The sequence below is a fragment of the Suricata suricatta genome, chromosome 17, assembly GCF_006229205.1.
Source record: "Suricata suricatta isolate VVHF042 chromosome 17, meerkat_22Aug2017_6uvM2_HiC, whole genome shotgun sequence".
NCBI classification, from domain to species: Eukaryota; Metazoa; Chordata; class Mammalia; order Carnivora; family Herpestidae; genus Suricata; species Suricata suricatta.
Window position 1 is genome coordinate 39122812 of NC_043716.1, and position 10473 is coordinate 39133284.

The 10473-nt window shown below is 55.7% G+C and overlaps 2 protein-coding genes across 7 annotated transcripts; one reads left to right on the forward strand and one right to left on the reverse strand.

The window, feature by feature from the left end:
* Window positions 1-57: 57 nt before the first annotated feature.
* On the forward strand, window positions 58-5150 carry MLX (MAX dimerization protein MLX). 3 transcript variants are annotated; one of them, XM_029928538.1, is made up of 8 exons: window positions 58-933; window positions 1272-1308; window positions 1797-1886; window positions 2164-2270; window positions 2511-2610; window positions 2793-2892; window positions 3205-3406; window positions 4077-5150. In XM_029928538.1, exons 1-8 carry the CDS (start codon window positions 337-339, stop codon window positions 4131-4133), a joined length of 1290 nt encoding a protein of 429 aa, XP_029784398.1. In that variant the 5' UTR covers window positions 58-336; the 3' UTR covers window positions 4134-5150. The 3 variants fall into 3 exon arrangements, with proteins under 3 accessions (XP_029784398.1, XP_029784399.1, XP_029784400.1); XM_029928539.1 differs by having other exon boundaries at window positions 58-771; XM_029928540.1 differs by lacking the exon at window positions 1797-1886 and having other exon boundaries at window positions 58-771.
* On the reverse strand, window positions 2266-10002 carry PSMC3IP (PSMC3 interacting protein). 4 transcript variants are annotated; one of them, XM_029928546.1, is made up of 9 exons: window positions 8979-9188; window positions 8786-8886; window positions 8499-8588; window positions 6494-6605; window positions 5837-5982; window positions 5699-5752; window positions 5514-5573; window positions 5311-5427; window positions 2266-3551 (listed from the first exon to the last, which is right to left on the reverse strand). In XM_029928546.1, exons 1-8 carry the CDS (start codon window positions 9010-9012, stop codon window positions 5371-5373), a joined length of 654 nt encoding a protein of 217 aa, XP_029784406.1. In that variant the 5' UTR covers window positions 9013-9188; the 3' UTR covers window positions 2266-3551; window positions 5311-5370. The 4 variants fall into 4 exon arrangements, with proteins under 4 accessions (XP_029784406.1, XP_029784408.1, XP_029784405.1 ...); XM_029928548.1 differs by lacking the exons at window positions 2266-3551; window positions 8979-9188 and adding exons at window positions 4754-5088; window positions 9195-10002; XM_029928545.1 differs by lacking the exon at window positions 2266-3551 and adding an exon at window positions 4754-5088.
* Window positions 10003-10473: the final 471 nt, after the last annotated feature.

Here is a 10473-nt window from a genome sequence, read left to right on the forward strand (position 1 = left end):
GTTGTCTTTGGAAGCCTTGAGCGGGAAGCCGGGAGCGCAGTGGTTCTGAGCGTAGCTTTTGAAGCTAGCCAGACCGAGGCCAGCCTTGGCCCTATCTCCGATGAGCTGTCTGCTTGGGAGAAGCTACAGCCTTTCTAGGTTCCTCGGTTTCTGTATCTGTGAAGAGGCTTCACTTGGCTAACGGGCTCCCTGAAAGTATTTCTTCCACCAGCTTCCTGCCAGGAGCCCAGCTGTGGCTGGGTATCGGAGGACCCGCCTTCCCCGAGCCATGCGGGGCCTGTGCCCTCGCGGAGCTGGCAGCCATGCGGGGCCTGTGCCCTCGCGGAGCTGGCAGCCATGCGGGGTTGGCTGAGGCAGCCAGGACTGCAGGCCTGGCAGGGCAGGGGTTGGACACCCGTCCCTGAGAGCCGCGGGCCCAGCACAGCATGTCCACACAACTTTCGGGGATACTGTTCGCACGAGCCTTTTGAGGGGACTCCATTTTACAGAATGTGCTTCGTGTCGCGGTGTGGGCGTGGGGAAGGACGACTTCTGTGTCAGCCCCACGCCAGGCTCCGTGTCTCCTGCCCCCTCGGGTTTGAGTTTTCCAGGCTGCGCATGCGCGGGCCGCGCCCCGCCCTCCACCTCTCGTTCGTGGGTTGGTGGGTTTGGGTCACGTGGAAGTGCCTCGCCTCTTCCTCGCCGCAGGGGGCCCGGCCGCTGGCTGGTTTCCGGTTCGGTGGGTCGGAGATGACGGAGCCGGGCGCCTCTCCGGACGACCCCTGGGTCAAGGCAAGCCCCGCGGGCGCGCACGCCGGCGAGGGGAGGGCGGGTCGGGCTCGTGCACGTGGGGGGTCCGGAAGACGAGGGGATTCTCTGCAGTTCCCAAAGGTTCCCCCACCCTCCGGGCCCCTGGGCTGCAGAGAAGACAGCCCTCACCCTGCGCGTGCCAAGGTGGGGAGACAAGTGAAGCGTGTGTGCACGGGTGTGAGGGAACTGGGCTTGGGTGGGGCGGTGGAGGAGAGGGGGTGGGGGCCAGATGGGATCCTCAGGCCATGGGGGCGCCACCCCTCCAATCTGCTCACTGCTTTCGGGGCAATCCTGTAAACCGCCTGCGCACCCCTGGGGTGTGTAGCTGGCTGACTGGCTGACTGGGCGCGTGCGTGTGTGTGTACGTGTACACGCGCATTTTGGAGTTGCCTGTGCGCCCTGGAGGATGGAGGGGGGTAGAGGGAGCTGTGTGTGCATGTGCACCCCCGGCGGAGGTCTGATGGTCTTGTTTGGTGTCGCAGGTGGAGTATGCCTACAGTGACAACAGCCTGGATCCCGGTGAGTGCCTCCCCCATCGTCTCCAGCGCCCTGCTGACACTCCTGCCATGGTTCTGTAGATTCCCGTGGTCTTGCCAGCCACACCTGAGCACAGTCCACTGTCCCTGAGCCGAAATCCTGCCCTGAGACAGCGAGGGAGGAGCTGTGGGACTGGGGCAGGGAGCGTAAGGCTGTAGTTCCTGCTGCTTTGAAGCAAGGAAGTGATGAAAATAGTGGGAGCTGGCCGTTCGCTCATCCTCTTTGCACCCAGATGCCACTTTGTGAAGTGGTGGTATCAATGAAGGCCTGTGGAGCAGTGGGGACACCAGGGACAGGAGCACCGCTGTGTGGCACAGCAAGAAGTGGAAGACCCAATATGGGTGGCTTTTGGGTTGAAGGGGGGGGGGGTCAGCATTTAAGGATCAGGAAGCCATCGTATGCACAGGTGTCGAAGGTCTAACACTGTCTCCCTGCCCTACCCCTTAGTGATCGGGACCTCTCTTTTCCAGGGCTTTTTGTAGAAAGTACCCGAAAGGGGAGTGTAGTGTCCAGAGCTAATAGCATCGGTTCCACCAGTGCCTCTTCCGTCCCCAATACAGGTAGGCAGCAACATGCCCCCACCTGGGGGGGGCTCAGCTACACCATTATTTTAGTGTATTTCCTAGACAGGAAGCTCCAGTCATCCGCATGGGGGTGCTGGAGGCCTAGCGTTAGACACAAGCTCTCACTGTCTTTCGCTTCATCTAGGATATTAGGTTCTTCTGTCCATTTGCAGTCTCTGGGCACCAGTTTTTTCTTCCCCACTGGGGCGAGGTGGGTTAGCTGGGCCCACTGGGCTTCAAAATGACCTCTTCTTGCCCCCAACTTTGAGCGTAGATGATGAGGACAGTGATTACCACCAGGAGTCCTACAAGGAGTCCTACAAAGACCGGAGGCGGCGAGCACACACTCAGGCGGAGCAAAAGAGGAGAGATGCCATCAAGGTGACTGGGGAGGCCTGCCCCTCAGCCAGTGCAGGGGGGGCCCCTGTGTATTACAGATCTACCCTGCCCTCATCAGTCCCAAGCATCCTTGGTGGCAGCTGATCTAGTCCCTGGACATGAAAACCTCCTTCCTTCCAGCCCCCCACCCCTTTGAGTTTGTGAGCATGGAATCAAGTTCACAGAAAGTTTCCTGAACCCCTTGGAGTTAAGGAACCCTTGTTTTCCCTGTTGTCTCCACAGAGAGGCTATGATGACCTCCAGACCATCGTCCCCACCTGCCAGCAGCAGGACTTCTCCATTGGCTCCCAAAAGCTCAGCAAAGCCATCGTCCTACAGAAGAGTATGGCCGGGGCCTCTGGGGCTAGGAGGAGGCCGGAGCCTTATACCCACTTGCGGCCCGGCCCGAGTGGGGTGCTTGCACTGGGAGAGTTGGGGGAAAAGGGAGGAAGGGGAAACAAAGTCAGCCTTGTCCCTCTGGTTGAGACTTCCTCTGTGCTCCCCACTCCCCGCCCCCCACTGCAGCTATTGACTACATCCAGTTTTTGCACAAGGAGAAGAAAAAGCAGGAGGAGGAGGTGTCCATGCTACGCAAGGACGTCACGGCCCTAAAGATCATGAAAGTGTAAGGGGGACGCCGAGCTTGGGGGGCCAGGGCCTCTGAGGCCAACTTAAGTTCATACCTTTCTCTTATTCAAGGGCCACATCTGATAATACAGAACAGATTATCCTCTCCTGCAGGTGGCCGCTAAGGCCAGCGGACTTTGCACCCCAGTCCCGCTACATAGCAGACACCAGAGTGCCTGTGGGGCTAACTAGGCGTAGAGAGGGGTCACTCATTTCTGTCCCAGAAGCTCCCCGGGAACCCCTTCCCGAGGAAGTACGTAGGGTGACCTGAGCTGCTACCGCACCGTAGCCCTGTCCTGCTCGCTTTCAGGAACTATGAACAGATCGTGAAGGCGCACCAGGACAACCCCCACGAGGGAGAAGACCAGGTCTCTGACCAAGTCAAGTTCAATGTGTTTCAAGGCATCATGGACTCTCTGTTCCAGTCCTTCAATGCCTCCATCTCTGTGGCCAGTTTCCAGGAGCTGTCGGCCTGTGTCTTCAGCTGGATTGAGGAGCACTGTAAGCCTCAGGTATGGGACAGCGGTGGTCAAGGCGTGCGGGTCACCGTCTTCCTTCAGGCAAAGTGGCCCAAGTCATAAATTGTCAGAGAGGAAGGGCGGCCACTTTTAGAGGTCTTGAGGCTGTCTCCCTTCTTTGCTTCCTAGCCCGATTTTCCTGTTAAGGTTTCATTTGGCAAGAATGATTTGGGCACTTAACTCAGGCACGGCCTCACTCTGGCCTTTGTCAGCCCACGTTATGGCCACCTAGTATGTAAGCCCTCATTACTCACAGCAGAATCACTTGGAATTTTCGGGAAGATTCCTGGCTCCCACCCCCAGGCCCACTGAAGTGGTTTTCCCTGGGCTTTGCTGTTTGTAATGGAGCAGTAGGTTAATGGTATTGCATGGAGTTTCTGAGGCTGGACTTGCATCTCACTTTTTTGTTTCTGGGTGTTTTCTGTGAGAGTGGATTTCACACTGGACACTCATGTGCCCGCCACCTAAATTGCTCCCGGTCCCATTTTTCTTGTATTTGCTTTACCACGCAGCTCTCCGTGTCTCCATCCCTTTCTCCGTCCTGTCTCGGACATTTCAGAGTAAACTGTAGACAAGAGTGCTTCCCAGGGGTGTTTTTGGTCTGCGCCAGCTCTCTGTCCTCACCCGAGTGTCACTTGTGTCTCCCTCTGCTTCCCCCCACCAGACCCTCCGGGAGATCGTGATTGGCGTCTTGCACCAGTTGAAGAACCAGCTGTACTGACTGGCTCTTGGAACCTGAAGAGCCAACAAGAGGCCAGTCTCCTACTTGGCCACAGAGCCACTGGGCTGCTGAGGCTGGACTGCCACACTGCACACTGGTCAGCTGGTTCTGGTGTTTGGGTCCCCGGCACCCCTTGCCCTCAGTAGGGCTGGGGTATTTGTTTTGTGAAAGCTTTAATTTATTTTATTGACCACACAACTCGAGCCTACTGTCTTTCCCCTTCTCCATAGAAATCTTGGGGGGGGGGGGGTGTTACAGAACAGGGCCCTCCTCCCAAACTCCTGGCCTCTCCCCTTCTAAGCCTCAGATTTTTGCTCCTGATCTACACATATTGGGAAGTTACTATTTGCATCTGGTTTGGTCTCTTGGGCAACATTCGGCCCAAGTTTGGCCATTTTGGTGGTAGGCGGATGGGGAGGGAGGAGGAGGAAGTGCTCTCCCAGGCACGCGGGGTGAAAGGCTAGGGCTGCCTGGTGGACCCGAGGTGAGACCGGGCCTCTTCCAGCCAGCTCAGGGCAGGGCTGCTGGGTTCCTGCCCTCACTTGCTACTCCATCGCCTCTCCTTTCTCCGCCACATACCCCTGCCCCCCATCCCCACAGGCAGGAGCACAGCAAAGAAGTTAAATGTGATAGCACTACATATTAAATTTTTTTTTAAATTTTTCTAAACAACACTGCAATTTTGCTAAAGTTAACAATTTTTGAAAGTGAACTGGGCCTCAAAACCACTCCCAGCCATCCTGTCAAGCGTCTCTGGGTCTCCATCATCTCAGTGCTGCCTGCATTTCTCCCAGGACTTGGGGGTGGCAGGAAGGGGTAGAGAAGATACTTTAAAGGCCTCCTGGGGAGCCCAGAAAAGTCCTGGATAAGGCTTGGACTCCTTGAATGCTGTGTATAGTAGCTTGTCTCTACCCAGTAGCCTGCCTCAGGGTTGACATCTGGGAGGTTTGGTTATCTAGAGGAAATTAAGTATTTTTATATCAAATTATATTACAATAAATATTTCCAAATGCTTCAGCGTCGTTCCAAGTGTTACGTTCAAGCAGTTGGAATCTAGACGACGAGACGAGCATGCCGACCTTCCGCTCGGGGCTCGCTCGCTCCCTGCGCCCTCTGCTCTGCTCATGCCCCTCTCCCGGCTGCTCAAAGGCAGAAAGCAGGAACCAAAGAAGCCAACCTGAAGGAGGCAGCCAATCCAAGACCTTGCTTCCATTCCCCTGTCCAGCCAGAGGCCCCCTCAAGGGTCAGGGAGCTTCACGTTGTAATCTTCATCTGTCTCTATCCCAACTTCCTCCTGGGGCAGAGAGACCAGTGAATGAGACTCCGGGGACGGAGACCCCCCCGGGGGAGCAGGGAGGGGAGAGAGAACCACTCACTTACAAAGAACTGCTTCTTGCTCTTGGGGTATCCTTCAAGGATTGCATCACACAGCTCTGTTGCCTGACAAGAAACAAAACCAGCCCTGGTCAGACAGGTGGCACTGCCCAGCAGACCCATGACCTCGGGCAGCAGTTTTGCCAGTGGCTGCCATTTTGCAGGGCCCTCCGCGGAGCTCACATACTTACCATCCTCTTCCGCTTTCTCCACTCCTTGCAGTACTTCTGCCTTTCTCTGTACACCTGCACAGGGAAACCGCTTCCTCTAGCCCCTCCGCGGCTGCTGGGGGACAACTCTCCCCGCTACCACCCTCCCTCCTGACTCACCTGCTCTTTCTCTTCTGGAGTCACATGGTTGGTGGCTGCCTTGATGTTCCTTAGTCTCTCGTTGTAGCCAGCACATTCCTTCTTCAACTCCTGGATCTCTTTCTGCATCTCCGGTGTGGTCAGGGCACTAGTTAACTCCTTCAGCTCTGAAATCACATCTCCCTGTGGTCACTTCTTACCCCCGGATGATGGGGTTTTGTCTTTCCCAGTGGGTGCTCCCTGAGGTAGGAGACTGGGCCCCTACCCTGCTCTAGGTTCTACACCCAGGGTCCAGAATGAGTTCCATGCTCTGGAAATTGCTCAGCAGAGATTAAGGCCTACAGAATTACCATTTTATTCTACTTTTCTTTCCTCTTTCATCTACAAGCGGTGTAAAGGGTGCGCTTGAACACACTGTTCCCTGTAGCCAGCTAAAGCAGCAAGCACAGAGGGAGTGGGGGCACAGCACACTGGTCATGTTAGGGAAAGCAAATGTGTCTTGTCCGTTTATATTCAAAAGCCATCAGCTGTTTAGGTTTCTTGCAACATAAAGCCTGTGGCAGCCCAGCTCTCCACTGCAAGACAACACTGCAGGCAGCAAGCCTTTCACTTAGGGATTCCTGACCTCTGGAATGACCCTGACACCAGGGGTCCCTTCCGGCAGCCGCCCAGTCCTACCGGCCTCCATGTGGCGGCAGCTCTGCTGCAGGCCCTGCACCGTGGCAGTGAGGGCCACGATTTTGGCGTCCAGGCCCTGGAGGTCAGCGTCACTCACCATGTCGAACTGGTCCTGCCAGAGGTGAGAAGAGAAACACGAGTGGGTTGATGTGAGGCCCAGGAGGGGAAGCCACATCTGGGCAGGCCGCATCACACCCGCTCAAGAACCTGGGGCCTCACAGCCCGGGAGGACGGGGCGTGTCCCTGTGAGAAACCATTCAGTTTGGTACTGGTCCCAACAAACAAGGTCTAAAAGAAAAGTTAAAACCTGATGCCTGTCCTCAAGGGGCTTCAGGATACTGAACAGGACAGAAATCTTAGTTTAATGGTAAAACCACTCACTGGGCTAAAAATAAAGGAACATTCTTCCCAAGGTAGTGGGAACTACACATTTCCATAATAGGAAGAACCTGGGCAGGTCAGGAGGCGAGGGGAGTGGTATCAAAGGGACTCCAGGAAACGTCTGAGGAGCCCCTCCCATGAGAGACCAGCTGCCACAGAGGACGGTGCTGGGGCTCAGGGGCAGGGGTCTTGTCAGTGATGCCGGGGAGCAGGTTCAAAGGAACAGGAATGCCAGCCTGGGCACCAAATCCTGCCACATACAGGGCTGTGAGAACAATTTCTGGAGACAGAGCCACACCCACTTGTTTCCATGAGGTCACTTACATATCGCTCTACAATGATGGCCCTGAGTGGCTGTGACAGTTGTGTAGCTGTGACAAGAGGCCATGTGGCCAGCAAAGCACAAAACTGTCTTTACAGAAAAAATTCTGCCAACTTCTCCCTTAGGGACTCTTTTTAGAGTAACATAAACTTATTTTAGGAAAATTAGCCCGGACGGTGGTGTGGTTCAGTTAAACTAGTATTCAGTGTCTACTGGACTTTAGATATTGGGGTGGGGGTTTGTGCTGAGCAAAGGAGGAAGAGTGAGAAGTGGGCTCTGCCCTGGAAGGGGTGCACTCTAGTGAGGACATGGTAAAAAGACAACCGCAATACAGCACCCCTCAGGAAGGGGAGCGCCTTAAGAGGCGAGGAGAGAATCGAGGAAGGTTTCTGGAGAAGGCGATGCCTGGGGGAGATCCTCAGAGTGATAGTTCGCTGAACAAAGAGGCAGAAGAGGAAGGAGGGATTTTAAAACTCAGGCAGAGGAAGGACACAGGAGTAAAACACGTCCGAAGGGTCTAGTACTGGTGAAGGGAGGGGCAGGTGAGGCTACCAGCATCCTGCGGCCAAGCGTCTGCGTACCTTTTCCCTGTGAAGGGAGCACTGGTGTTTCAAGTAGGGAACCGGCCTAGATTTGCACTCAGACCATTCTGGCTGCAATGTTTAAGAGGTGCGAGGCGGCCATCAGGGTAGATGCGCAGCACCTGAACTCCAGCAGCAATGGCAGACAGGGAAAGGTGGGTTCAGGAAGGGGGGAAACCAACTGGATTTGCCGCCTGCCTAGGCTGTGAGGTAAGAGAGGTTAAGAGTGACTCCCCAGCCTCTGGCCTGGGTGAGGAGTGGATCTAACTGAGGGAGAGTCCTGTAAAAGGAGCCCATTTAGGGGAGACGGGGCATTCTCCTTCAGCAATATTGATTCTGAAAGGTCTGGGAGGCATGCAGGTGGTGGCCGGGCCTAGAAATACAAAATGAGTATTATCTGTGTTGGGAGTGAGGGGTGGGGACAGAAGGCAAATAATCTCGCAGATGGTTCTAATCTAGATGATTGGGAAAAAGAAATCGCCAAAAGGATCTTGGTAGCAACAATTCAGCGTCTTCTGGCATCTATCATATCTCAGATCTGGAAGTCTCATGGAGTCTGGATCGGCAAGGGGAGTGCCCATTTTGATTTAAAGGGTGCCTAGGGCCCTTTTAATGGCATAGGCCAGGTGAGTTTCACGAGGTACCTCCGGTCAGAGTTCATTCTAGAGACTGATTCACCTAATGGGGTCTCACACGGGTGATCATCTGTGGTTTCCCTCACCTGGTCCGCAAAATAGATCTTCTGCTTGCCGTACATCTTCTCTTTGATTTTGCCTTGTTGAGCCAGCTGCTCCAGCGCCTTCACCACCGCCTGGCAGAGGGGAGGGGCCGAACAATCGCAGGGAGGACTTTGGACCCAGGCAGCGGGGATTAGGGGGATTAGCGCCGCAGACCCGGCGTTAAGCCCAAGGCTTAGAATGGCAACCTCGAGGGGGCAGCAGCTCAGGCTGGTTCGAGGGGCCCCATGGGAGTGGGGGGGGGCAGGGGGTCCTAGAAGAGGGTCCTCACCGTCTTGCCCAGTCCGTGTTCCCGCTGCAGGTTCCCGAAGACGTCCTGGGCGCTGTAGGGCCGGTTCTGCTCCTGCAGGTACCTCAGGAGAATCCCGGGGGCTACGAGGAGACGGGGCATGGGAGGGGGTCACTCAACCGACCCCTCGCCCGCCCCCCGCGCGGGCGTCTCCAGTGCCCGCGGTCTCGTTTACCTCCCGCCGCAGCCTCTGCCCGGCCTTTACTCATGGCGTTTCCCGCCGCCAACTTAGAAAGCCGGAAGTTGCAGTTGTTCGGGGCAACGGCTGCTTCCGGCGACGAAAAGGGTGGGCCACAAGGGGCGAATGGCGGAAGCGGAAGTCTTCGCGAGGAACGAAGCGACCCTCCCGGGGAGCCCTAGTTCGACCAGTCCTGCCCGGGGCCGGCCTCACCGATAGTCCTGCTACTTCTGGGTCCGTGCGGCGGAGGCAGGCCGCTGGCTCCAGACCTGTCCCTCCCTCCCCCTCGGGACGCACGCCGTAGTGAATCACGCCTTCACGTTCCAGACCAGCTTCCGGCGGCAGCGGCTGAGCTCTCGAGACCGTGAGCTGGGCCGGTGTTCCAAGGGGGAGAAAACTTGGGATCAACTCCCGCTGGGCTAGCGACTTGCTCAAGATCACAGGGCCAGTTACCCACAGGGACGTGTCCTGTCCCCATGGCCCAATGCTCTTTTCATCGGTCTCATTTGTAAAATAGGAACAAGAGATACTAGCAGGAGGATGGTTGGAAGACACAGGAATGCCTAGAAGCCCTGGAAGGAGCACAGCGATGCCCTTATTTTCCCGTTACCGAGCCTCGCACACAGGGGGCGCTCAACACGTGCTGTGATTTGAAGGCCAAGGAAAAGGCAGGGTTGGGAGGGGGCTTCGGTTAAGCCACAAAGCTTCTAGAAAAGCTTCCTGTTGGCCGAGTCAATCTTACGGCAACACCTGGCAGGTGTTTTCCACTTCTGCCCACAGTAGCCAAAGGGACAAAGCCTGAAATAAGTGTTTCTAGTTTCTGAGGTCAGCTGAAGGCCAAAGAGCAGCTGTCCCTGCAGCTCAGAGACTCCAGAGGAAGAGCATGGTGCTACTCTTGAAAGCCTTCCATTACCTAAAATTCTCATTAGTCTTTGAAACACGTAGTTGTCTTCACACGTCTAAGGAACAATCTTAAAAATGAGGGGCACCTGGGTGGCACAGTTGGGCATCCGACCCAACTTCTGCTCAGGTCATGATCTTCAGGTTCGTGGGTGTGAGCCACTGGTCAGGTTCCACACTGACAGCTCTGGCTCCCTCTCTCTCTCTGCACCCCTCCTTGCTGTCTAGCTATCTAAAATAAACAAACATTAAAAAGAAAAAAGAATTAAACGTGATGGAACTGCAGGCTAGATGCCAGCGGAGAAGTGGCCTCATGCCATGGGGACTATTCTGACCCTCACAAAGGAAACACAGGGCAGGTGGGTCACTCACACCTGGACTTCCTTTCTAAGGCTTCACCTGAGAACACTCTCAAAGGTAAAACACCAGTCAACATCAGTCTCTTAAAGATTGTTCTCATACAAGATTTATTCCCCAGCACCACTCCCCCGCCCCCCGCCCGTCCACCCCACCCCAGTTCACAGTGGAGGACTACGGAGATTCAGACAGGATCCCCCAGGTACAAGAAACACCTCCTGAAGATTGTGCTCTC

Coding starts and splice junctions, on each gene's coding strand:
- MLX (XM_029928538.1), top strand. CDS start 337: ATGCGGGGTTGGCTGAGGCAGCCAGGACTGCAGGCCTGGCAGGGCAGG. Junction 1,887..2,163: donor CTCTTCCGTCCCCAATACAG/GTAGGCAGCAAC, acceptor CTTTGAGCGTAG/ATGATGAGGACAGTGATTAC. Junction 3,407..4,076: donor AGGAGCACTGTAAGCCTCAG/GTATGGGACAGC, acceptor TCCCCCCACCAG/ACCCTCCGGGAGATCGTGAT.
- PSMC3IP (XM_029928546.1), bottom strand. CDS start 9,012: ATGAGTAAAGGCCGGGCAGAGGCTGCGGCGGGAG. Junction 5,574..5,698: donor GGAGAAAGCGGAAGAGGATG/GTAAGTATGTGA, acceptor GTTTCTTGTCAG/GCAACAGAGCTGTGTGATGC. Junction 5,428..5,513: donor AGAGCAAGAAGCAGTTCTTT/GTAAGTGAGTGG, acceptor TCTCTGCCCCAG/GAGGAAGTTGGGATAGAGAC.